Source organism: Lampris incognitus, chromosome 14 (genome assembly GCF_029633865.1).
Source record: "Lampris incognitus isolate fLamInc1 chromosome 14, fLamInc1.hap2, whole genome shotgun sequence".
Lineage (NCBI taxonomy): Eukaryota > Metazoa > Chordata > Actinopteri > Lampriformes > Lampridae > Lampris > Lampris incognitus.
Genome location: NC_079224.1, coordinates 47,860,728 through 47,886,711, shown reverse-complemented (window position 1 = coordinate 47,886,711; position 25,984 = coordinate 47,860,728). Strand labels below are relative to the sequence as shown.

General features: G+C 47.2%; 1 protein-coding gene across 3 annotated transcripts in view; it reads left to right on the top strand.

The window, feature by feature from the left end:
• rasal2 (RAS protein activator like 2) overlaps window positions 1–25,984 on the top strand; it is a 162,737-nt gene that overhangs the window by 107,251 nt on the left and 29,502 nt on the right. For all 3 annotated transcript variants that reach the window (XM_056293999.1, XM_056294000.1, XM_056293997.1), the window contains exons 6-12: window positions 13,232–13,385; window positions 13,792–13,890; window positions 16,357–16,911; window positions 19,676–19,820; window positions 22,449–22,593; window positions 22,869–23,108; window positions 25,593–25,794. In XM_056293999.1, the coding sequence (XP_056149974.1) occupies window positions 13,232–13,385; window positions 13,792–13,890; window positions 16,357–16,911; window positions 19,676–19,820; window positions 22,449–22,593; window positions 22,869–23,108; window positions 25,593–25,794 (1,540 nt within the window). The remainder of the gene's footprint in view (window positions 1–13,231; window positions 13,386–13,791; window positions 13,891–16,356; window positions 16,912–19,675; window positions 19,821–22,448; window positions 22,594–22,868; window positions 23,109–25,592; window positions 25,795–25,984) is intronic.

Sequence of the window (25,984 nt, the reverse complement as noted above, 5' to 3'; positions counted from 1 at the left end):
TTAACAATGGTGCAGAAAAGTGTGATGAAAGACAGGCCTTGGTTGAAGAAGTACAGCAAGACGTCAATAAGTGAGGCCCTGGAAACTGCCAAACAAATGCTCACAGCTCTGGCTGTCAGGATGAAGAGATACAATAGAGAAGTAGAAGCCCAAAGAATAAATGACCTATTCCTCAAAGAACCATCACAAGTGTACTCCCAGCTGCAGAGTAACAAGGGAACAACATCAGACCTGCCCAGACCAGAGACCAAACGATACTGGAAGGCCATATGAGAAAAGGACACACAACACCAATGCCCAGTGGCTGGTGGACATAAGAGCAGACTACAGCAATATCCCAGAGTAAGAACTAGGTATCATCACAGTAGCTGACATCCAACAACCAGTCTCAAACATGAAGAGCTGGACTCCACCAGGCCCTGACATGGTTCACGCCTACTGGCTGAAGAAGGTAATGGTACTCCATGAACACAGATGAACCAGCTGCTAACATCAGGCTCTCAACCTGATTGGCTAACACAGGAGAGAACAATACTGATCATGAAGGCTCCCCACAATGGTACAACACCTTCAAACTACTTGTCAATAACCTGCTTCTCCACAATGTGGAAGATTCTGTCAGGGATCATAGCAGCTAAGCTCTGATGGCACATGGATCAATACATGAGCGAAACTCAGAAAGGAATTGGGAACAAAACCAGAGAGTCAAAGCATCAGCTACTGGTTGATAGAGCAGTCACCCGAGACTCCAAGACCAGACAGACAGACCTAAGCACAGCCTGGGTTGACTACAAGAAAGCCAACGATTCAGTGCCCCACACATGGTTACTGGAGTGCTTGGCACTATACTAAGCCAACAGGACACTAATAGCCGTCATCAAGATCTCAATGTGGCAGTGGAAAACAACACTAGAGGCCAACTCAAAGACAATCACATAGGTAACAATCAAATGTGACATAGTATACCAAGGTGATGCACTATCCCCGCTGCTGTTCTACATAGGCCTGAACCTCCTCAGTCAGATCATCAGAAAGAGTGGATATGGATACAGGTTCAGAAGTGAAGTTACCATCAGCCACCTCCTATACATAGATGACATCAAGCTGTGTGCCAGGAATGAGTGAGACATTGACTCCTGAGCCACCTCACCAGAATCTACAGCAACGACATCAGGATGTCATTCGGACTGGACAAGTGTGGTCAAATGGTGGCAAAAAGAGGAAAGGTCGTGAAGACTGAAGGGGATGAATCACCAGATGGCATGATAACAGACATACAAGACAGTTACAAGTACCTGGGTATTCCACAGGCAAATGGAAACCACGAGGAAGCAGCAAGGAGGTCAGCTACGGCCAAATACCTCCGGAGAGTGAGGCAGGTCCTGAGGACCCAGCTCAATCAGAAGAATAAGATCCAAGCCATCAGCACATATGCCCTACCAGTCATCAGATACCCAGCTGGAATAATAAGCTGGCCAAAAGAGGAGATAAACGCCACAGATATCAGGTCCAGCCGCCTGAGACTGTATATGATAAGCGAAAAGATGGGGGCTGAGGGTTAATGAGTATCAGAGCCACTATTGAGGATGAGTACATCAGAAAGAGGGCCTCCCCAGGACGATCTGCTGAGTACCTCAGACAGCAGAAGACAGAGAGTGGGGAGGAAGAGGAGGAGGTATCATGGAAGACCAAGCCCCTCCATGGGATGTACTATCAACAGATAAAAAACGTGGCTGATATTGAGAAATCTTACCAGTGGCTAGAAAAGGCTGGACTGAAGGACAGCACGGAGGCTCTGATCATAGCAGCACAAGAGCAGGCACTCAGGACCAGATCAGTTGAGGCAGGGGTCTACCACACCAGACAAGACCCAAGATGCAGGCTGTGCGAAGACGCCCCTGAGACAGTCCAGCACTTAGTAGCAGGGTGTAAGATGCTAGCTAGGAAAGCGTACACTGACGGGCACAACCAAGTGGCTGGGATAGTGTACAGCAACATCTGTACTGAATACAGACTGGAAGTCCCCAAGTCCATGTGAGAGACACCACCAAAGGTGGTTGAGAATGGCAGAGCTAAGATCCTGTGGGACTTCAAGTCCCACACTGACAAGCAGGTGCTGGCTAACCAGGGTGACAGCAGTGGTCAGAACAGAGGACGTGGCTTCTGTGTTCTGCACTGATGTGGTTCTGTTTGTGATGCTGCTAGGCTAGAATATAAGGAATAAGAACCAGCCGGACCCCTCCTAGTCCCATGAGCACCTATTGACCCTCCCAGTAAACACACACACACACACACACACACACACACACACACACACACACACACACACACACACACACACACACAACATACACGGACAATCTTGCTCTCTCTCTCTCACACACGCACACACATTCTGTGGTCTGGTAGACTTGCAGGAAGGGAGCAAGCACCACTACGGATCACTGCCTGGCATCTGTCACAACTGTGTGTGTGTGTGTGTGTGTGTGTGTGTGTGTGTGTGTGTGTGTGTGTGTGTGTGTGTGTGTGTGTGTGTATCATTTCAGTGAGTGCAGTCTAAAGGCTTTAGAGCTGCCGGGATGTCAGTGAGCTGGACAAGATAATGCTAGCTTGTAGCTGCTACCTAGCTTCTCTCTATCTCTGTCTGTCTGTCTCACACACACACACACACACACACACACACACACACACACACACACACACACACACACACACACACACCACATTCAGTCAGGCAGTAGTTTCGGTAGAGGCAGATGGAGTCCACGTCTTCTCTTCTGAGGAGAGCTCGCGCCGGCCAGCTCTCCAAAACACTGCTCTTCAGGTATGTGTGTGTGTGTGTGTGTGTGTGTGTGTCTGTCCCTCTGTATTTCTGTTGCGTTGCTGCTTGGGTTCGTGGTTAAAATGGGAAGTCGGGGTTAGGGATTAGGATTAATTAAAATTCAGAGATGGAGTAGCAGGTTTTTTGACTCAGGAGATAAGGAATTGTCAAGATCGCTTTGGACAGTGTGTGTGTGTGTGTGTGTGTGTGTGTGTGTGTGTGTGTGTGTGTGTGTGTGTGTTGATGTGATAGACTGGTTTTGGATCAGAACCTGTATCTCTGGGAACTAAACAGCGACTGGCCCCGTTTAGCTGAGCGCTGGTCAGACGGGCAGGTGAGACTGTGCAGCACACAGACAGGCAGCCTGTAAAGACTCTGGAGTTCGGAATCCAGACTGTAAAGTACACTAACTGTAAAGTACACTGACTGTAAAGTACACAGACTGTAAAGTACACTGACTGTAAAGTACACTGACTGTAAAGTACACAGACTGTAAAGTACACTGACTGTAAAGTACACTGACTGCAGCTCTGACCAGAAACCACACTATGTGATACTCTTGCAGACATTCACGTTTCCTTGAAGCCACATTTTAACAGATAAAATAGATGTGTGTGTGTGTGTGTGTGTGTGTGTGTTTGCTACCTGAGACTATGGACCACTGGCACACACCGCTTCCGGTGTGGGAAGATGGCTGCATGAATTCGCATTTGCAGCGGCCTCACCCAGTACCGTCCGTGCAGTGTCTTTGTCCACGTCTGCGTTTAAGTTTTGTCTTCGTTTGATGGCTGGGGGAGCGGGGCGGGCTAAGCTAACTGCTAGCCCATGCAGACCGGCAGTTCCAACAGTCATCCTGGCTGCCATTCCTTCCCTTGGACAGTGATTTTTTTGTTGTTGTTTCGTTTGGGTGTGTGTGTTCTTATAGTTTTTGGATGTGTTGTCATCTTTGTGTTGTACTGCAGTGGGCTGGGGGAAACGGCATTTCGTTTCATTTCACGTACACAAGTACGTGAAATGAAACGACAAATAAATTGTTCCTGATTCCTAAACTACTATAGAGCAGTATAAACCACTATAGAGCAGTACAGAGGGGTATAGAGCAGTATAAACTACTATAGAGCAGTATAAACCACTATAGAGCAGTACAGAGGGGTATAGAGCAGTATAAACCACTATAGAGCAGTGTAAACAATTATAGAGCAGTATAGAACAGTATGGAGGGGTATAGAGCTGTATAAACCACAATAGAGCAGTACAGAGGGGTATAGAGCAGTATAAACCACTATAGAGCAGTGTAAACAATTATAGAGCAGTATAGAACAGTATGGAGGGGTATAGAGCTGTATAAACCACTATAGAGCAGGATAGAAGGATATAGAGGAGTATAAACCACTATAGAGCAGTATAGAACAGCATAGAGGGGTATAGAGCAGTATAAACCACTATAGAGCAGTATAGAAGGGTATAGAGCAGTATAAACCACTATAGAGCAGTATAGAGGGGTATAAAACACTATAAACCACTATAGAGCAGGATAGAGTAGTATAAACCACTATAGAGCGGTATAGAGTGGTATAGAGCAGTATAAACCACTATAGAGCGGTATAGAGGGGTATAGAGCAGTATAAACTACTATAGAGTAGTATAGAGGGGTATAAACCACTATAGAGCAGTATAGAGGGATATAGAGCAGTATAAACCACTATAGAGCAGTATAGAGGGGTATAAAACACTATAAACCACTATAGAGCAGGATAGAGGGGTATAAAGCAGTAAAACCACTATAGAGCGGTATAGAGCGGTGTAAAGCAGTATAAACCACTATAGAGCAGTATAGAGGGGTATAGAGCAGTATAAACTACTATAGAGCAGTATAAACCACTATAGAGCAGTATAGAGGGGTATAGAGCAGTATAAACCACTATAGAGCAGTATAAACCAATATAGAGCAGTATAGAAGGATATAGAGCAGTATAAACCACTATAGAGCAGTATAGAACAGTATAGAGGGGTATAGAGCAGTATAAACCACTATAGAGCAGTATAGAAGGGTATAGAGCAGTATAAACCACTATAGAGCAGTATAGAAGGGTATAGAGCAGTATAGAGTGGTATAGAGCAGTATAAACCACTATAGAGCAGTATAGAGGGATATAAAACACTATAAACCACTATAGAGCAGGATAGAGGGGTATAGAGCAGTATAAACCACTATAGAGCGGTATAGAGCGGTATAGAGCAGTATAAACCACTATAGAGCGGTATAGAGGGGTATTAACCGCTATAGAACGGCATAGAGGGGTATAGAGCGGTATAGAGCATTGTAGAGCAGTATAGAGCAGTATAGAGCAGTGACGTTGTGGATGAGGTGTTGAGCTGTGCTGCTGTTCGTCTCCCAGTCTGTCTACAGTGAGACAGCAGCAGTCCTCCTGCAGCCTAGCTTACATCTGCTGAGTCACCTCATCCCACATGTTAATGTGATGTATCCCACCAGCTGACACAGCTCCTGTACTGTGTACTGACACACACACTACTGACACACACAATGTACTGACACACATGCTGTACAGACACACAATGTACCAACATAACTCCTGTACCATGTACTGACACATACACTGTACTGACACACACGCTGTACTGTCACACACACTGTACTGACACAACTCCTGTACCCTGTACTGACACACACACACTGTACTGACACACACAATGTACTGACACACACACTGTACTGACACACACACTGTACTGACACACAATGTACCGACACAACTCCTTTACTGTGTACTGACACACACGCTGTACTGACACACACAATGTACTGACACACACACTGTACTGACACATACGCTGTACTGACACACAATGTACCGACACAACTCCTGTACCCTGTACTGACACACACAATGTACTGACACACACGCTGTACTGACACACACAATGTACTGACACACACACTGTACTGACACACACACTGTACTGACACACAATGTACCGACACAACTCCTGTACCCTGTACTGACACACACGCTGTACTGACACACACAATGTACTGACACACACAATGTACTGACACACACACTGTACTGACACACACACTGTACTGACACACAATGTACCGACACAACTCCTTTACTGTGTACTGACACACACGCTGTACTGACACACACAATGTACTGACACACACACTGTACTGACACATACACTGTACTGACACACAATGTACCGACACAACTCCTGTACCATGTACTGACACACACGCTGTACTGTCACACACGCTGGACTGTCACACACGCTGGACTGACACACGATGTACTGACACACACAATGGAGTAAGACAGACTGTCTGTCTGTCTGTTTCCTTGTCAATCTGTTATTTGACTGTCTTGCTGTGCATCTTTTTGTCTTCTCTGTCTCTCTGTCTCTCTGTCTGTGTGTGTGTGTGTGTGTGTGTGTGTGTGTGTGTGTGTGTGTGTCTGTCTGTCTGTCTGTGTCTGTACCTGTGTTGTGTCTGTGTTTTATGCCTGTGTATTTCCTGAGAGAATCCTGAGCGTTTCAGAGAAGACAAAGCATGTTGTCATAATCTACATCCACCATGTTCATCTCATCCTGCTGCCTCACAGCTGGAGGTCAGATCAGCCCTGACCCCTTAATCTAGATTACATCATCCAACACACACACACACACACACACACACACACACACACACACACACACACACACACACACACACACACACACAACGCCAACTATACACACATATACACACACATACATTATGTCCACTACACAAACACACAATCTCTCTCTCTCTCTCACACATACACACACACAAAGTTCAGTACATATATAGACACTGTGCCAGTAACACACACATGCCCACATAAAGCACAAAGCACAGACACACACATAGGACAGGTCCATCCATCCATTATCCAAACCGCTTATCCTGCTCTCAGGGTCACGGGGATGCTGGAGCCTATCCCAGCAGTCATTGGGCAGCAGGCGGGGAGACACCCTGGACAGGACGTCACACAGGGTCCACACACACACCCACACACACACACACACACACACACACCCACACACACACACACACCCACACACACACACACACCTAGGGACAATTTAGTACGGTGAGTCACCTGACCTACATGTCTTTGGACTGTGGGAGGAAACCGGAGCCCCCGGAGGAAACCCACACAGACACGGGGAGAACATGCAAACTCCACACACAGGACCACCCAGGATGACCCCCAAGGTTGGACCACTGCAGGGCTCGAACCCAAGACCTTCTTGCTGTGAGGTGACCATGGTAACCACTGTACCACCGTGCCGCCGCATAGGACAGGTGTACTTGAAGAATTAAACAGGTTTCCTATGGAATAAACTGAAGAGGGCCCTGTTGGTATCTGTTAAAAAGTGCTGCCGTGGTGCAACAGACGTGCTGATGTCGAAAGTTTGAATCCCGGTGTTCCCGTGGCTTGGCCGGGTGTCACATAGAGGACAATTGTCACTAAAGTAAAAACAACCTCAAGTGAGCGTAACACTTTTTTGTGATGTTGATAGTTTAATGGAAATGCTTTGATGGAAACATGGCTAGTTTTTCTGGTTGGCGAGCCAGTCGGGGGTAAAGTGTTCCACCCCGACCACCAGCGCAGTGATGTCGTGGTGGGGCTTTAGGAGAACAGGGAGCTGGACATGTCAACCAGGGAGGGAATTAGAAAGAAAAAATGTCGTGAATGATGTCAGCAGTTTGCCAGGGCATCATTGATTTGACTGGATTCTAAATCACTGGATCCACATCAGTCATTTATGGAGCTCCAGGCGGTGTCGTCTCAATCCAGGATATCCCACCGGGGGTTTCCAGATTAGATTCTGAAGAACAGCGAGAACTTCTTCTTGGAGTATTGATCAATGTCTGATTTTCCATCTTATGTAATTGTAAATGCAGATTGATGAAATCTAATTCTAGGCTGCAGAGCCTGTGTTTGGCCACCAGGGGGATCTTCTGCCGAGCTTCCGCAGTAACATATGTTTTCTAAAGGTTTTCTAGGTTTTATGTCAGCCCACTGGGGATGATGTTCAGCCATGTTGGACAAGCATTTGTTCATGATGACACACCTGAAGGATGCATTGTGGGTATTCAACTTATCCAAACCTATAGCCAGAAACTAAACTCTGCAAAGCCTGTGGTTAAAACTGAGGAAATGGACCAATGAGTCAAAACTGGAGCTCCTCGACTGCACTGACTGGGGTGTTTTTGAGGCTGCATCTACAGACCTGGACGAATTTACTGACACTGACATCTTACATCAGCTTTGGTGAGGACGTGCGTGCCCACCACGTTTTCTGCCAACGACCCATCATTATCACCAAGATGGCGGCGCACTGGACGCAGTGGCTACTGCAGCTCCCTGTTCAGTGCTATGTGTTCTTTGTTATTTATACGTTAGTTTTAAGTTGACTTACAAGTGTAGTAGGCCATGCGCTCTTCTACAAGCGTCAGGAACGTTTAAACCTCAGAACGGATTACTCACTTCCCTCCACCATCATGGACAATTTCCCCACCCATATTATCCGTTCACCGGCCTTGCAGTGGAAACGCTGCCCCCCGTCGGCAACGTAAACAGAAGAGGGGGAAACGAGGTGGGCTACATGCTAAGCTAAGTAGCTCCCCCTTCAAAGTGTCCCTCCCCAGCATCTTCATGGCTAATGTCCGGTCGTTAGCTAACAAAATGGACGAGATAAGACTCAGGCTGTCCTCTCAGAAAAGGCTGCAGAACTGCTGTCTGCTGATGTTTACGGAGACTTGGCTCAACAGCAACATGGCGACTCGGCAGTCGAGCTAGCGGCCCGCACAGCCTTCCGTGCCGACAGGACAGCGGACTCCGGCAAGATCCGCGGAGGAGGTTTGAGTATTTATGTCAGTAACTCTTGGTGCAACAATATAAAGATCGCTGAAAGGCATTGCTCTGCTGATCTGGAGCTCCTTATGATTCAGTGCAGGCCTTTTTACCTGCCCAGGGAGCTAACGGCCATTACCATCGCCGCTGTATACATCCCCCCACATGCTAATGCTAAGGTAGCACTGAAGCAGCTACAATGTGCCATCAGCAGACAACAGACCAAACACCCGGACAATGCCTTTATCATAGGGAGTGACTTTAATCAGGCTAACCTCAGAGCTGTATTGCCCAAATTCCATCAGCATATCTCCTGCCCCACTAGGGGACAAAACACCCTGGACCATCTCTATACAAACATCAAGGACTCACACAAAGCTACTCCCTGCCCTCATCTGGGGCATTCTGATCACCTCTGCCTATCCCTGGTCCCAGCCTACAAACCCCTAATAAAACGGGTCAAGCCAGCAGTAAAGACAATCACTGTCCGGCCAGAAGGAGCAGTCTCTGAACTCCAGGACGTTTTTGAAAACACAGACTAGAGTATTTTTGCACATTCAGCTACCCATGGCTCCCATATAGACATTAATGAACAGACATCTGCCATACTAGCCTACATTAACTTTTGCACTGAGAGTGTCACAACAAAGAAATCAATCTGCGCCTTTCCAAACCAGAAACCCTGGATGACCAGTGAGGTCCGGCAGCTGCTGAAAGTCCGGGATGCAGCGTTCAAGTCAGGTAACTGTGAGGCCTACAGCGCAGCCACATCCAACCTCAAAAAGGGCATCAGAACAGCCAAACATAAATATTCCCTACGAATAGGGGACCACTTTCACAATAACGCCGATCCCCGGCGAATGTGGCAAGGCATTCAGTCTATCACAGACTACAAAAGCTCTAATCGCGGTCCCACTGTCCATGATGCCTCCCTGCCCGACAAGCTAAATCATTTCTATGCCCGCTTCGACAAGGACAATACTGACCCAGCCACAAAACTCCCCAGCCACCCAGAAAACCAGGTGATCACTCTATCAGTCGCAGAGGTCAGAGAATCACTCCGCAGAGTGAACACACGGAAGGCTGCCGGACTGGATGGCATTGCGGGTCGGATCCTCCGGAAATGTGCCAACCAGCTGGCTGAGGTCTTCACAACTATATTTAATCTCTCACTGCCCCAACCCATACTCCCGGCATTCTTTAAGACCACCTCTATCATTCCTGTCCCCAAGAAACCAACATCCACATGTCTGAATGACTACCGACCCATAGCACTCACCCCCATTGCCATGAATTGCTTTGAGAGACTGGTTCTGGCTCACATCGAAAACATTATCCCCCCCACATTCGACCCACATCAGTTCGCCTATCGCTCCCAAAGGTCTACTGAGGATGCCATTGCCACTGCCCTGCACGTTGCTCTGACCCACCTTGAACTTAACAACATCCGGATGCTGTTTATAGATTACAGCTCTGCCTTCAACACTATCATCCTCGCCAAACTAACCACCAAACTCCTCTCCCTTGGCCTGAACCCCTCCCTCTGTAACTGGACCCTGGACTGCCTGACCAACAGACCTCAGTCTGTTAGGTTAGGTGACCACACCTCCTCCACCCTGACCCTCAGCACAGGCGCCCCTCGAGGCTGTGTTCTGAGCCCCCTCCATTTCTCCCTCTTTACCCATGACTGCCTGCCAACTCACCCTTCAAATGTTATAGTTAAGTTTGCAGATGACACCACAGTCATTGGACGTATCACCAACAATGACGAGACAGCCTACAGGGACGAGATTCAGCACCTCACATCATGGTGTACTACCAACAATCTTGTCCTTAATGTGCAGAAGACGAAGGAGCTGATTGTGGACTTCAGGAGGTCTAGAAGCAGCCACTCCCCCATACACATCAATGGGGTGGAAGTGGAGTGTGTTTCCAGCTTTAAATTCCTTGGAGTCCACATCAACGAGGACCTTTCCTGGACATTAAACACCCAGGCCCTTGTGAAAAAGGCCCAACAACACCTGCATTTCCTGAGGAGGCTGAGGAGCGCCCGTCTATCCCCCAAAATTCTCCCCAACTTCTACCACTGCACCATAGAGAGCATCCTGACCATCTGCATCTCAGTGTGGTACGGCAGCTGCACCTCAGTAGACCAGAAAGCTCTGCAGCGGGTCGTCAAGGCAGCCCAGCATATCATCGGTACCCAGCTCCCAGCCATAAAAGACAGTTATCACAAACGCTGCCTTCGAAGGGGTCTGAGCATCAGCAGAGATCCCACCCACCCCAACCATGGACTGTTCTCCCCCCTGCGCTCTGGGAGGCGCTACAGGAGCCTCAGAGCCCGCACTACCAGGCTCAAAAACAGCTTCTTTCCACAAGCTGTTGCCCTCCTGAACCTGGCTACCCACTGAATGTCTGTAGATATTTTTGAATATTTTGTACTCCAGCTCTCTTTTTTTAAACTTATTTTTAGCTTCTGGTCCTCGTGTGTGTATATCTTATACTGTGTTTGCTGTGTTTGTCTGTGTCTGTCTTGCACTGTTTGGTGAAGCCACAGCCCTCATTTCATTTTTAACATGTGCCTGCACATTGTTTTGAATGACAGTAAATTGAATTGAATTGAATTGAATCATTAGTCTGGAGAGGTTTGAAAGACATGACCAACTACAGGAGACCATCCCCCCTCACTGCAGGGAACCATCAACTGGCTGACGATCTAAATGGGTTTTACTGCAGGTTTGAAAAGCAAACTTTCACACCCCTCACCCTCTTTGGCCACAACACACAACCAACTGCACTCCCTGCCAGCCACTCTCCACTCCCCACCGAATCTCCACCCACACTCAGGATCTGCGTTGAGGACGTGCTCCAGCTCTTCTGGAGACAGAAGACTAGGAAGGCACCAGGCCCGGATGGCATGTCACCCTCCTGTCTTAGAGTCAGTGCTGACCAGCTCACCTTCATTTTCACACTGATCTTCAACAGATCAATGGAGCTGCATGAAGTCCCCTTCTGCTTCAAGAACTCCACTGCCATCCCAGTCCCCAAGAATCCCTGTATCGTATCACAGGATTAAATGACTACAGGCCCGTTGCCCTAATGTCTGTGGTCATGAAATCCTTCGAGAGACTGGTGTTGGCCCACCTGAAGGAAATCGCGAAAAACCCCCCGCTAATGTCCTCCTTTGGTCAATGTAAAAAGGTGGATGTTAGCGGGGGTTTTTGGCCAGTGTGAAAGGGGTATAAGTAACCTGCTGACATCTGTTTCAGCATCTCTGATATATTCTCTGCACCACTGCTCCTTACCACCTCTTATTTCACCTGTAGAGGTCAATGCTTGTGTATATATGTGAAGATTGTTGTGTTGTAGTGTTGTTATTCTATGTTAAGTACACTGAGAGAGCCACGAAACCAGAGTCACTTTCCATGTAGTGCAAACCTACATGGCCAACAAACATGACTCTGATTCTTATCCAGTGTGTCAGTCTTCTTTTTAAACAGCATTAAACAACATTTTACTGCCCTCCCCCTTTTTGTTTTCCAGAAAGGCCAACGTGAATGGAATTTAGTTGGGTACCTAATGGTAGCCGTAATAGTATTAATACTAATAGTGGTGTTAACAATAGCACTGGTCGTGTTAGTAGTAGTAGTCGTATTAGTAGTAGTTGTAGTAGCATTAATAGTAGTAGCAGTGGTTTAGCAATTATTGGATGTGACATTTACAGTAGTACTAGTAGAGATAGTAATAGTGGTTGGTGTGACAGGTGCTACTACAGTATTATTATTATCAGTCATGGTAAATTCACCATCCTAGTTGAGAAGATCCCAACAGAACAGAGGTGGAGTCAACATTCCTCTCAGCTCTGTGTTGGTGTTTTCCTGCCTCTGCTCACGGTCCTTACCCTCCAGTGACTGGTCTCTCCAAACCCCAGCTAACTCCGCCCTGCGTCACCACCTGCTGCCAAGCGCCAGCTCTCCCAGCAGGGCGCGTCCCTATGGAAACGCTCCCAGGCGCTGGACCTGATTGGCTGGCCCGGGACCTTGTTTACTGGCTGTGAATGAAGACAAAGCTACATAAAGAAGAATTCTCAGGAGCGTCTGAAGCCTGTTTTCCTCCCCAGTAGCTGCTGGAGGCTGAGGAGGAGCTGCTGACAGCAGGAGGCTCCACGGGAGACAGAGGTTCAAGAGGTGGGGAAGAGGCTCCAGAAAAGAGAAGGTGGTTCTAGAGGAGGGATTTGTGGTTGACATGCTGTGGGGCGCTCCCGTCGCCTGGCTCTGTGGTTGTTTTTCGTAGGTATCACTGCGTTTCCAGGAAGTATTCAGTAGATTTCACACTGAAAAAACATGAGCTGTGGTCACGGCGCCCCCTGGAGTCCTGATTCTCATCTTACGTGTTTTTCTGTTGGTTTTTTCCCCCAGGATCTCTGCTGTTATCACAATCAGTTCAGTAATAAGTTAGAACAAGGCTTTTCTTCTCATCTTGTTTTGTTGTTGTCTCTCAGGTCGCGGGGGCTGCCCAAGCTGAAGGAGTCCACTTCCCATGAGTCTCTGCTGAGCCCGGGGAGTGCGGTGGAGGCGCTGGACTTGGGGATGGAGGAGGACGTCTACATCAAACCGCTTCACAGCAGCATCCTGGGACAGGAGTTCTGCTTCGAGGTAGACAGTTAGACAGAATCTGCCTTTTTATTTTCCACCTGTTTGGCCTAAAATCCTTCTCGGAGACTTCTGATGACTTGACAAGTAGAAAGAAGTTCAGCTCTGAGGTCACCCAGGGTAAAGAATGGAAGATTTTTTTAATTGGTTAGATGTAACCCACAGTAAGGAAACCACATAAATACACTATCTACTAATATGTCACAATACACTATGTATATTTATACAAAGACATGCTTTTTGAGTTGTGTTTTGGAAACTGATAAATGGGTATGAAAGTATTCATCTGCATGTACGTACCATCTTACACAAGTTATATTTTCACTTTCATGGGTCGTATGGTGTGTAGCATGCTGCTGGTGTTGAATATGTGAGGCAGGTGTAAACAGCTGTGTGTTCTCTGCTCCAGGTCAGTTTCTCAGGAGGCAGTAAATGTTTCAGCTGTGCTTCAGCTTCAGAGAGAGACAAATGGATGGAGAACCTCCGGAGGACCATCCAGCCCAACAAGGTGAGATGATTCTGAAACCAAACAAACAACTCAAACAAGAGTTGGACTTCAGTGCATGATGAATTATGAAAGTAAGCTTGGCAGATAGAGACCAGATCTGCTACCCCCCCGCCCCCTTTTTCTCCCCAATTGTACTGAGCTGTCCTGGTCTCTGCTCCACCCTCTCTGCCGATCCGGGGAGGGCTGCAGACTACCACATGCCTCCTCCGATACATGTGGCCGCTTCTTTTCACCTGATAGTGAGGAGTTTCACCAGGGGGATGTAGCGCATGGGAGGATCACGCTATCCCCCCCGCCCCCCCCCCCCCGAACAGGTGCCACGACCGACCAGAGGAGGTGCTAGTGCAATGACCAGGACACATACTCACATCAGGCTTCCCACCCACAGACATGGTCAATCAGCCCTGTGCATAACTGTAGTCCACTGACTTCCGGTTTCTACTGCAGCGGTCATATCAGTTTCCTGTTTGTTGGCGTGCGCTATTGACAATGGCATATTCTTCATGATAAATGTCAACGACATGCGCACAACGGTCGTCACACTTTCACCTGCACCTACCAGCAAACGGGTGAAGAGTTCCAAGTTGTACATATCAAGTTACGTCCACAGTTCCGTCCGCTCATCCTCATCGTTGTGGACGTAACTTGATCCGTACAACTTGAAACTTTTCACCCGTTTGCTGGTAGGTGCAGGTGAAAGTTTGTCGACAGTTGTGTGCATGTCGCTGACATTTATCCATGGTAAATCTTGCAGGCATCATGAAGAATATGCCATTGTCAATAGCACAGGCCAACAAACAGGAAACTGGTATGACCGCTGCAGTAGAAACCGGAAGTCAGTGGACTACAGTTATGCACAGGGCTGATTGTGTCTGTAGGGACACCCAACCAAGCCGCAGAGAGCAGATCTGAGCAGAATGAAGTGAAATCTCACATCCAGCTGATAAACCGGCCTCAGACAATCCTCCCTTTAATTTACATGTACATGTATGTTTTTACCCTGAGCCAGTCTAGGATGTCTGAAATCTGATTTACCGGCCTCAGTGTTTTGCTTTTTATTTATAAAACTAATGGAGCGATCCTCTGACACAGAACTGTTGGTGATTATAATGATACTGAACGTCTTCATGCATACTCAGTAATCCAGGTCTCTTTATGCATGCTCAGTAATCCAGGTCTGCATGCATGCTCAGTAATGCAGGTCTTTATGCATGCTGTGTAATGCAGGTCTTCATGCATGCTCAGTAATCCAGTTTTTTATGCATGCTCAGTAATCCAGGTCTTCATGCATGCTCAGTAATCCAGGTCTTCATGCATGCTCAGTAATCCAGGTCGTTATGCATGCTCAGTAATCCAGGTCTGCATGCATGCTAAGTAATCCAGGTCTTCGTGCATGCTCAGTAATCCAGGTCTTCATGCCTGCTCAGTAACCCAGGTCTTTATGCATGCTCAGTAATCCAGGTCTTTATGCATGCTCAGTAATCCAGGTCTGCATGCATGCTCAGTAATCCAGGTGTTCATGCATGCTCAGTAATCCAGGTCTTTATACATGCTCAGTAATGCAGGTCTTCATGCCTGTTCAGTAATCCAGGTCTTCATGCCTGTTCAGTAATCCAGGTCTTCATGCATGCTCAGTAATCCAGGTCTTTATACATGCTCAGTAATGCAGGTCTTCATGCATGCTCAGTAATCCAGGTCTTTATACATGCTCAGTAATCCAGGTATTCATGCATGCTCAGTAATCCAGGTCTTTATACATGCTCAGTAATGCAGGTCTTCATGCATGCTCAGTAATCCAGGTCTTCATGCCTGTTCAGTAATCCAGGTCTTCATGCATGCTCAGTAATCCAGGTCTTCATGCATGCTCAGTAATCCAGGTCTTTATGCATGCTCAGTAATCCAGATCTTTATGCATGCTCAGTAATCCAAGTCTTTATGCATGCTCAGTAATCCAGCTCACCTAGATGATGATGAAACATATCTGTCAATAAACGTGTACAGATGTACTGATTCTGCTCTCTCTGTGTGATATTGAACATAAATATACGTTAATAGATATTAATAATGCAGTTATTATAAGTAATGTTACATTCTCTCATAGAGGAACAGGGATTTGAGCTCAGTCAGGTTATTCCAGTTCGTATGTAAAGAATTATATACTGGTTAATCATTGTAATGGATTAGATACATTGATAAAATTTAGCTTTGAGATTTATATTCCAGTCATTTCACCGGCAGTCTGATCCAGAGTGACTTAAAATGAGTATCGCAAGAAAACAGGTTTACTTCCTGCATGTACAACGCTCCACATGACCTTTACCAGTGGCTTTTACTGGTGAGAAGGTGAAGATTCAACCAGGATGGAATAGATCCATCAGGTCCGGGATCATTTGAGCCTCCCCTGCTAATGGTGTGTGTGTGTGTGTGTGTGTGTGTGTGTGTGTGTGTGTGTGTGTGTGTTTGCAGGACAACTGCCGGCGGGCAGAGAATCTCCTGCGGCTGTGGATCATAGAAGCAAAGGACCTCCCTCCTAAGAAGAAGTATTTCTGCGAGCTGTGTCTGGACGATGTGCTGTACGCCCGCACCACCAGCAAGACGCGTCACGACAACCTCTTCTGGGGCGAGTACTTTGAGTTCACCAGTCTTCCCGCCATGCACAGCATCACTGTGCACATCTACCGAGACATGGACAAGAAGAAGAAGAAGGATAAGAACAACTACGTGGGGCTGGTTAACATCCCTGTGGCCACTGTGACGGGCAGGCAGTTTGTGGAGAAGTGGTACCCGGTCAGCACTCCCACCACCAGCAAGGCCAAAGGAGGTGGGCCATTCATCCGCATCAAGTCCCGCTTCCAGACCATCTCCATCCTTCCCATGGAGCTATACAAAGAGTTTGCTGAGTTCATAACCAACAACTACACCATGCTGTGCTCGGTGCTGGAGCCGGTCATCAGTGTCAGGAACAAAGAGGAGATGGCCTGCGCCCTCGTGCACATCCTGCAGAGCACCGGCCGTGCCAAGGTCAGGGGCAGTCATGTTGATGGCATTTGATTGACATAAAAGGGCAACAGGATAGCTCGGTAGTTCAGCCTGTCTACTGTCAGTCAGGAGGTTGTAGGTTTGATTCCTCTTCTTTTGTCTGGAGTTTATATGTTCTCCCTGTGTTCACCTGCTCTCTTCCCCCATGCCAAACACACACGTCAACCGCACACTCTGGTGCCCCGTTGTGTGTGTGTGTGTGTGTGTGTGTGTGTATGTGTGTATGTGTGTATATGTGTGTGTGTCCTGTGATGGACTGGTGTGTGTCTGTCTTCTGCCTCAATGCATTGTGGGATAGACTTCATCTTCCTCTGCCCCCATATGGGGTAGGCAGAAATAGTGAATAAATATTTATTTGATGGGGACAATGCAGGTTAATAAATCATCATCATCATCATCATCATCATCATCACATTTATATAGTGCTTTTCTTTTCTTCTTTTTTTTGTGGATTTTTCCCCCCTTTTTCTCCCCAGTTGTATTTGGCCAATTACCCCACTCTTCTGAACCGTCCCGGTCTCTGCTCTGCCCCCTCTGCTGATCCGGGGAGGGCTGCAGACTACCACATGTCTCCTCCTATACATGTGGAGTCACCAGCCGCTTCTTTTCACCTGACAGTGAGGAGTTTCACCAGGGGGACGTAGCGCGTGGGAGGATCACGCCCCACAGTTCCCCCTCCCCCCTGAACAGGCGCCCCCGACTGACCAGAGGAGGCGCTAGTACAGCGACCAGGACACATACCTATATCTGGCTCCCCACCCGCAGACACGGCCAATTGTGTCTGTAGGGACGCCCAACCAAGCCGGAGGGTAACAAGGGGATTCGAACCGGCGATCCCCGTGTTGGTAGGCAACGGAATAGACTGCCACGCTACGCAGACGCCCTTTAAAGTGCTTTTGTAGACTCCCAGAGCGCTTCAGATTGAAGGGGGGAAACTCACCTCAACCATCACCAATGTCTCGCAGCACCTGGGTGATGCATGGCAGCCATTTTGCACCAGAACAGACTAAATAGATCCAACCATTGATTGGACAAGGAGGGAGGAGAGAAGTGACTTACCTTCATAGTCCCTCTTCACCCCAGGTTGGGTCCAGTTTGGAGGGAGGTGTGTGGCTCTGACAAGAGCTCCGTTTCCAACCAAACGTTACACAAATTTTAAGGAAATTTGGAAAATTGAATGAAAGGAAAGCGTGAAACAGTCTGTGTTCCTATCAACTAGTGTTGTGAGAATACACTGCTTCCCTGTGTGCAGGATGCCACGAAATGATGTCGTCATAACAGTCAGAAATGATAATGACTGATAACGATAATGGTTGATCATGGTAATGATCGATAATGATAATGGTTGATAACGATAATGATCGATAATGATCAATGATGATAATGGTTGACAAAGATCACAGCTGATGGTGATTATGATAATAATTATGGTAATGAGGAAATGAAAGTGATAGAGAAGGGTAATGACCACACTAACCTCCAGTCATCCTATCTGCTGATAACAGTGATGGGTTTTAGAGGTAGAGACGTTTGCAGCGTGCTGTTTAAAGGAGGTTGAATGAAATGCAAGTGAATGTAAATGAAATGTAAGTGAATGACGTGCAGAGCGGTGCAGGACTCTGAGTGACTAGGTTTTGATTGTGAACCATCTGGTCCTGTTCTCATGAATGGCTGCTGTACAGAAGTGGCTTTCAGCCACTGTTCTGAAGGCACTCTGTCATCCTGGTTTGGCTCAGTAGTTTGGGAGACAAGGGTCTCTGAGTTTGGTATAACAAGTTAAACCTTGTTGGTGCATGCTCAATAATCCTGGTAAGGGAATCCCAGAAAGTTGAGTCAGTTCACCTGTTGTTCTGATGGTCCTCTAGTTAGCTTGCAACCAGCTGGTCTGCATAGGCCTCAGTAGGGAGTAGCCTGCTCAACACTGTTGCCTAGCCGTTTGGAAATTTAGGGCTCATTTTTGACAAAATGTCCTTGAAATAGACAAAAAAACAACTAAAACCCACAAGTTTGCAGTTACTGATGTATGCTCATGTATTGTAATTTTTGCAATAATTTTAGAATGGCGGCACGGTGGTGCAGCGGTTATCACGGTCGCCTCACAGCAAGAAGGTCCTGGGTTCGAGCCCCGGGGTAGTCCAACCTTGGTGGGTCATCCTGGGTCCTCCTCTTTGTGGAGTTTGCATGTTTTTCCCCGTGTCTGTGTGGGTTTCCTTCGGGGGCTCCGGTTTCCTCCCACAGTCCAAAGCCATGTAGGTCAGGTGACTCGGCCGTACTACATTGTCCCTGTGTGTGAATGTGTGTGTGTGTGTGTGTGTGTGTGTGTGTGTGTGTGTCAGCCCTGTGTGATGGCCTGGTGGCCTGTCCAGGGTGTCTTCCCGCCTGCCGCCCAATGGCTGCTGGGATAGGCTCCAGCATCCCGGCGACCCTGAGAGCAGGATAAGTGGTTGGGATGATGGATGGATGGATGGATGATTTTAGAGTATCAGTCTGTCACAATGTTAAAACATCGAGTTTCATCTAAATGATGCGATGTCGCTGACAGAATAAAAAGTTATGTTGGTTGAAGAAACGCAAAGTTCGTTGTTCCTGAGATCCTTCAGCTTTTGATAAATGACGTCACAACATCTCGCAGAACGATCCCGGTTATTATTTACATAAAGAAGCAGCCCTGATGTCAGGTTTGGTGTGAAGGTGATTATGTTTCCTCTCTTCTCCTCCTCTGTCGTCCCTTCTTCTTGGTCCTCAGGACTTCCTGACAGACCTGGTGATGTCGGAGGTGGACCGCTGCGCTGACCACGATGTACTGATCTTCAGGGAAAACACACTGGCCACCAAAGCCATCGAGGAATACCTCAAACTGGTGGGTCAGAAGTACCTGCAGGATGCCCTCGGTGAGTCGCTGTGGAGAAACTCCATTTCCTCCCTAGACACACATGCCTGTTGCTAATGTGAGACGCTCCCATGGTTCTGTTTCTGAAGACAGACTGCCGAGTGTCGTCGTGGTTTCTGATGCAGCACTGAGGATGTCATGGTTTGTAGAAATGAACCAGCATTACAGTGTTTTATCGGTGAAAATCTGTCAGTGCTGTTTGACCTTATTTCTCTTATCGTGCTTAGGTCGTGGCGAGGCCACCGTGCACTGCACTGGTTCGGCGAAGAGTCACATGAATGGTTATTGTTTGTGTTTCCAGTAGTGGTGGCGCTGAAAGCAGGACTAGGAAATTCCAAACAAAAACTACAATGACTAAAAACTACAATGACAAATGACCCCATGATGCAACGGGTTACATCTACATGTGACACTCCACTCTTCCACTGACCGCGATGTGGATTCAGAGAGTTTTGTTCAGTCTTGTTTTCTGATGGAGAGGGACGAGTGGTTGTGATTGTGTGGCTGTGATGTCGGTATGTTCTGTGGGATCAGAACAGGATGTCATCATGGAGCCGTAGGATATCAACACCGTACCAGATGTGATGTCACCGGATGAGACGTGGCTGTACGATCTGGTTATCAAACGGTGTGGAAAATCTTGCAAAAACACAGTTTGGCTCCATTTATCACCAAACTTTGCTGATGGAAATCAGTTGGTCATCAGTATGGGGGACTTGGTTGAACCCTTACTGACTGTAGACGGACTACAGAGTTGAGTTTACATTGATTTCTGTGTTGCTGATGGATCATCATCCACATCAGATTTATACATAAAGACACCCCCCCCCTTTTCTCCCCAATTGTACTTGGCCAATTACTCCACTCTTCCGAGCCTCCCCGGTCTCAGCTGATCCGGGGAGGGCTGCAGACTACCACATGCCTCCTGCCATACATGTGGAGTCGCCAGCCGCTTCTTTTCACCTGATAGTGAGGAGTTTCCCCAGGGGGATGTAGCGCGTGGGAGGATCACACCCCCCAATCCCCCCCCCCAATTCCCCCTCCCCCCTGAACAGGCGCCCCGACCGACCAGAGGAGGCGCTAGTGCAGCAACCAGGACACATACCCACATCTGACTTCCCACCCGCAGACATGGCCGATTGTGCCTGTAGAGACGCCCGACCAAGCCAGAGGTAACACGGGGAGTCGAACTGGCGATCCTCATGTTGGTAGGCAACAGAATAGACCACTACGCCACCCGGACACCCCTACATAAAGACACTTAAGTAATAGCGAGACTTGGTAGCAATATGGAGCATTGAAACACGTGTACACAGATCTGCAGAACTTGACAGCAGATCCTTGTCCAGACGTGATGGACCTGTCAGCTTTTAGAAGCATAACAACTCCAACGGGACAGAACGAGTTTTTAAACCGGAGGAAGGCTTCTTATCTATAAATACCCTTTCAGAAAAAAAACATGTCCCTTGAAAGGTGATCGTGTTGAAAAATGTAAAGGAGTCTATCTTAAAAAATGTCAGTATCTGAAAGGTCTGTTCTGAAAACAGCTGTCAGGTTACCGAAATGCTGGTTTGTGACATAACACGTGATGCGTCAACAGAAAGAGAACAATAAAGGTAGATAGTCAAGTTTGGATGATTTCATATCCACATGTGGTGCATATGGTGGCACGGTGGTGCAGTGGTTAGCGCGGTCGCCTCACAGCAAGAAGGTCCTGGGTTCGAGAGCCGGGGTAGCCCAACCTTGGTGGGTCGTCCCGGGTCGTCCTCTGGGTGGAGTTTGCATGTTCTCCCCGTGTCTGTGTGGGTTTCCTCCGGGTGTTCCGGTTTCCTCCCACAGTCCAAAGACATGGAGGTCAGGTGACTCAGCCGTACTAAATTGTCCCTAGGTGTGAATGTGTGTGTGTGTGTGTGTGTGTGTGTGTGTCTGTGTTGGCCCTGTGATGGTCTGGCGGCCTGTCCAGGGTGTCTCCCCGCCTGCCGCCCATTGACTGCTGGGATAGGCTCCAGCATCCCCGCAACCCTGAGAGCAGGATAAGCGGTTTGGGTAATGGATGGATGGAGAACATCATGTAGAACATTATGTTGTCACGGAGAACATCATGGAGAACTTCATGGAGAGCCTCATGTTGTCATGGAAAACACTGAGAACATCATGTAGAACATCATGGAGAACCTCATGTAGAACATAGTGGAGAATATCATGTTGTCATGGAAAACACTGAGAACATCATGTAGAACATCATGTCATGTAGAACATCATGGAGAACATCATGTTGTCATGTAGAACATTATGTAGAACATCATGGAGAACATCATGTTGTCATGTAGAACATTGTGTAGAACATCATTGAGAACATTGTGTACAACATCATGTTGTCATGGAGAACATCATGTTGTCATGGAGAACATCATGGAGAACATCACGTTGTCATGTCTTCATGTTGGTGCAGACTTGCTGGGCTGTCGGTAAAGAAGTTGTTGGTTTTAGAAGAAAGAGCTGGTCAATATTTCCAGTGAGACTGATCTGTCTAGTTTCACCTCTCTGTCTGTCCTGTGTGTCGCTCTGTCTCTGACCAGCCTGTCTGTCTGTCTGTCTGTCTGTCTGTCTGTCTGTCTGTCGGTCGTAGGTGAGTTCATTAAGGCTCTGTATGAGTCGGATGAGAACTGTGAGGTGGATCCGGGCCGCTGCTCCAGCAGCGAGCTGTCTGAACATCAAAGTAACCTGAAGATGTGCTGTGAGCTCGCCTTCTGCAAGATCATCAATTCCTACTGGTGAGACACACGTACACACATGCGCGCACAAACACACGAAAACACACCCTCCCACCCTGCAACTGTACAACATGCTCCGCTCACACAGTCGCGTCAGAAGCAACTTATTGTCACTTTTCACTGCTGATCAACACACACACGTGCACACACTCTGACACACTCGGTGTCTGTGAAGGTAAGCGCTTATCTGACGTAAAGCTGTATAAACAAAGTTTGATAATTGATTGGTTGACTGATTAATGGATTTTAATGCTCTGTCTCCCCCTGGTGGCCAGTGTGTTCCCACGGGAGCTGAAGGAGGTGTTTGCATCCTGGAGGCAGCAGTGTGTGTCCCGAGGTCATCAGCAGGACATCAGCAAGCGGCTCATCAGTGCCTCCCTCTTCTTGCGCTTCCTGTGTCCTGCCATCATGTCCCCGTCCCTCTTCGGCCTCATGCAGGAGTATCCCGACGACCGGACCTCACGCACCCTCACTCTCATCGCCAAGGTCATCCAAAACCTGGCCAACTTTGCCAAGTATGTAGACGCCCGTCACATGGCGGCTGGGCTGCTCATACGTGGAGCCACAGTGTCATTTGAGAAAAGCTAGCGTTGGTGTGTGTGGTCATATGGTGAAGCGTTGGGTGGTTGTCACATACAGAGTGAAAGCAAAGGTTTGTTTTGTAGTAGAATGATTTACTGAAGACAGGAACAAGACAGGAAGACAGAAAAGACAGGAAGAAGACATCAGATGGCGGCGCGAATTCGTGTTTGCAGCGGCCTCACCCAGTACCATCCATGCAGTGTCTTTGTCCACGTCTGTGTCTAAGTTTTGTCTTCGTTTGATGGCTGGGAGAGCTGGCGCTGGATCGGCTGGGAGGGCGGGGCGGGCTAAGCTAACTGCTAGCCCATTGCTGACCGGCGGTTCTGACAGTCATCCTGGCTGCAGTTTGTTCTCCTGGACACTGATTGTGTTTAGTTTGGATATGTGTCTTAGTGTGGGTATGTGTGTTAGTTTGGGTGTGTGTTAGTGTGGGTGTGTGTGTTAGTGTTGGTATGTGTGTTAGTGTGGGTATGTGTGTTAGTGTGGGTGTGTGTGTTAGTGTGGGTATATGTGTTAGTGTGGGTATGTGTGTTAGTTTGGGGATGTGTGTTAGTGTGGATATGTGTGTTAGTTTGGGTGTGTGTGTTAGTGTGGGTATGTGTGTTAGTGTGGATATGTGTGTTAGTTTGGGTGTGTGTGTTCTTGTAGTTTTGGGTGTGTTGTGTCTTTGTGTTGTACTGCTGTGAGCTGGGCGAAACAACATTTCATTTCATGTACATGTAACCTGCACGACAGGGGAATGGGCCTATGCCTGCGCAGGGACAGTCTAATGTCTAAGTTCAGTGGAGATTGGTGTAGGTTTTTTTCTAGACCAGATTCTAGTACTCACCCCAAAGACAACGCACACACTCGTGGGTATAGTTAACAATAAAAAACCAATTTATTTCAACAGTTCAAAGTAAAGTTATTTCAATAGCAATACTAAATTAGATGTGTTATATATATATATATATATTTTACTCTATAATACTTTTTAAAAGTTCTACCTAATATTCTATTTATTGTCTATATCTATCTATATTCTATTTTATACCCTTCTAATATATTACTTATGCAGCCATATTCTACACTAACAAATTAAAGAAAATAATCCAAAATAAAGTATGAGTGCACTCAAAGAAAATAATAAAGAAAAGAAAAGGGGGAATGATTCAGTCTTCGAATCTGTGCAAGGTGCAATGTCCAGATCCTACCACAATCACAGGGGCAAGTTAATGTAGAGGCAATGATGATGAATCCAAATCCAGGGCGATGATGGGGGCAATCAAAAAGGGGGTATCCAAGGGTTCCAAAAGGTGTAGCAAGGGGGGTTGTTCGGGGTACTAAAAAACCAGTCTGCACAAAATTGTACAGATTCCTTATTAATTGCAATCTCTATCAAACAATTACAAACAAAATAAAAATACCCAAATCTAGAGTCAATTCTCAGAATCAAATCATTTCCTACATATAACTAATATGCGGCTGAATGACAACAGCCTATTGCTGTAAGAACAGTTAAAAACAATGTCATCGCAGCCAGGCTGCGGCACTATCAACGTGAATTCACGTCTAGCTGGCTGCTATGGGTTCCATGGATGCCATGTAGCCCGAGTTGGCTCGGTGGCTAGTGGCAACTGGAGCTTACAGTTTTTTTTAACAACAAGCATATTATTATATTAAAATGTCTAACATCCCTACATCAAATAAACCCTATGGACCGGGTGTCCTGACTGGTTTTAAAGCTCTGAATCATATGGGAACTGCTAAGGATCATAGATATACGTTTTAGCTGGGTTAGCTTAGCTTAGCAACCAATGGAAAATTGTCAGTCTTTAGATTTCAAGATTTTAAACTCTTATCTCACCAGGATTCCAGCAGCGTACAAAACACAAGAGAAAAGAGTCTTCCTTCTTCCTTCAACGGGAGATCATCTGTCTTTGGATAAAATCAAGATATCCTACGTAAATGGCTACGATTACATGGAACACAGGAAGCTGCTTACTTTTAGCTTTGGCTAGCGGCTCACCAAGGTAGCTTCGTGGGAGGGATCTTTTTTGTCGTAGTTCAAATGTCCTGTAGCTCAAATATCCGTAGTTCAACTATCAATAATTCAAGTATCCATAGTCAAAGTTGTCCGTATTTCTAAATATCCGTATTTCTCTTCTCTATTGTTGACGGTTGCTTGTATGGTTTAAACTCTGTAGCTCGTGTGCCTCCTAGAGGCTACTCGTGGAACTTACATACGTCACAAGGTACATGTAATCATGTGGGTTACATACACAAGTGTGTGAAGTGGGATGACAGACAAAGTGTCCTGGTCCCTGAAGTGGAGTGGTTATAGTGTGTCTTGTCTCACAGGAAGTCAGCAGCTGTGTGCAGACTGGTGGTGTTGTCATTCACCGTGGGTTGATGAATACTGTCTGTTGTCTCCACAGGTTCGGTAACAAGGAGGAGTACATGGCCTTCATGAATGACTTCCTGGAACATGAGTGGGCAGGGATGATGCGCTTCCTGTCAGAGATCTCTAACCCCGACACGCTGTCCAACACGCCAGGCTTCGAGGGCTATGTTGACCTGGGTCATGAGCTCTCTGTGCTGCACTGCCTCCTCTGGGAGGTGGTCTCCCAGCTTGACAAGGTACACACTGCCCATGTGTGTGTGTGTGTGTGTGTGTGTGTGTATGTGTGTGTGTGTGTGTGTGTGTGTGTGTGTGTGTGTGTGTGTGTGTGAGAGAGAGTTAATGGAATGGTATTTATGCTATTGCCCACAGTAAAACACACACCTTATAATAACACACGAACAACTTACACAACACAGTTTGAGTTTG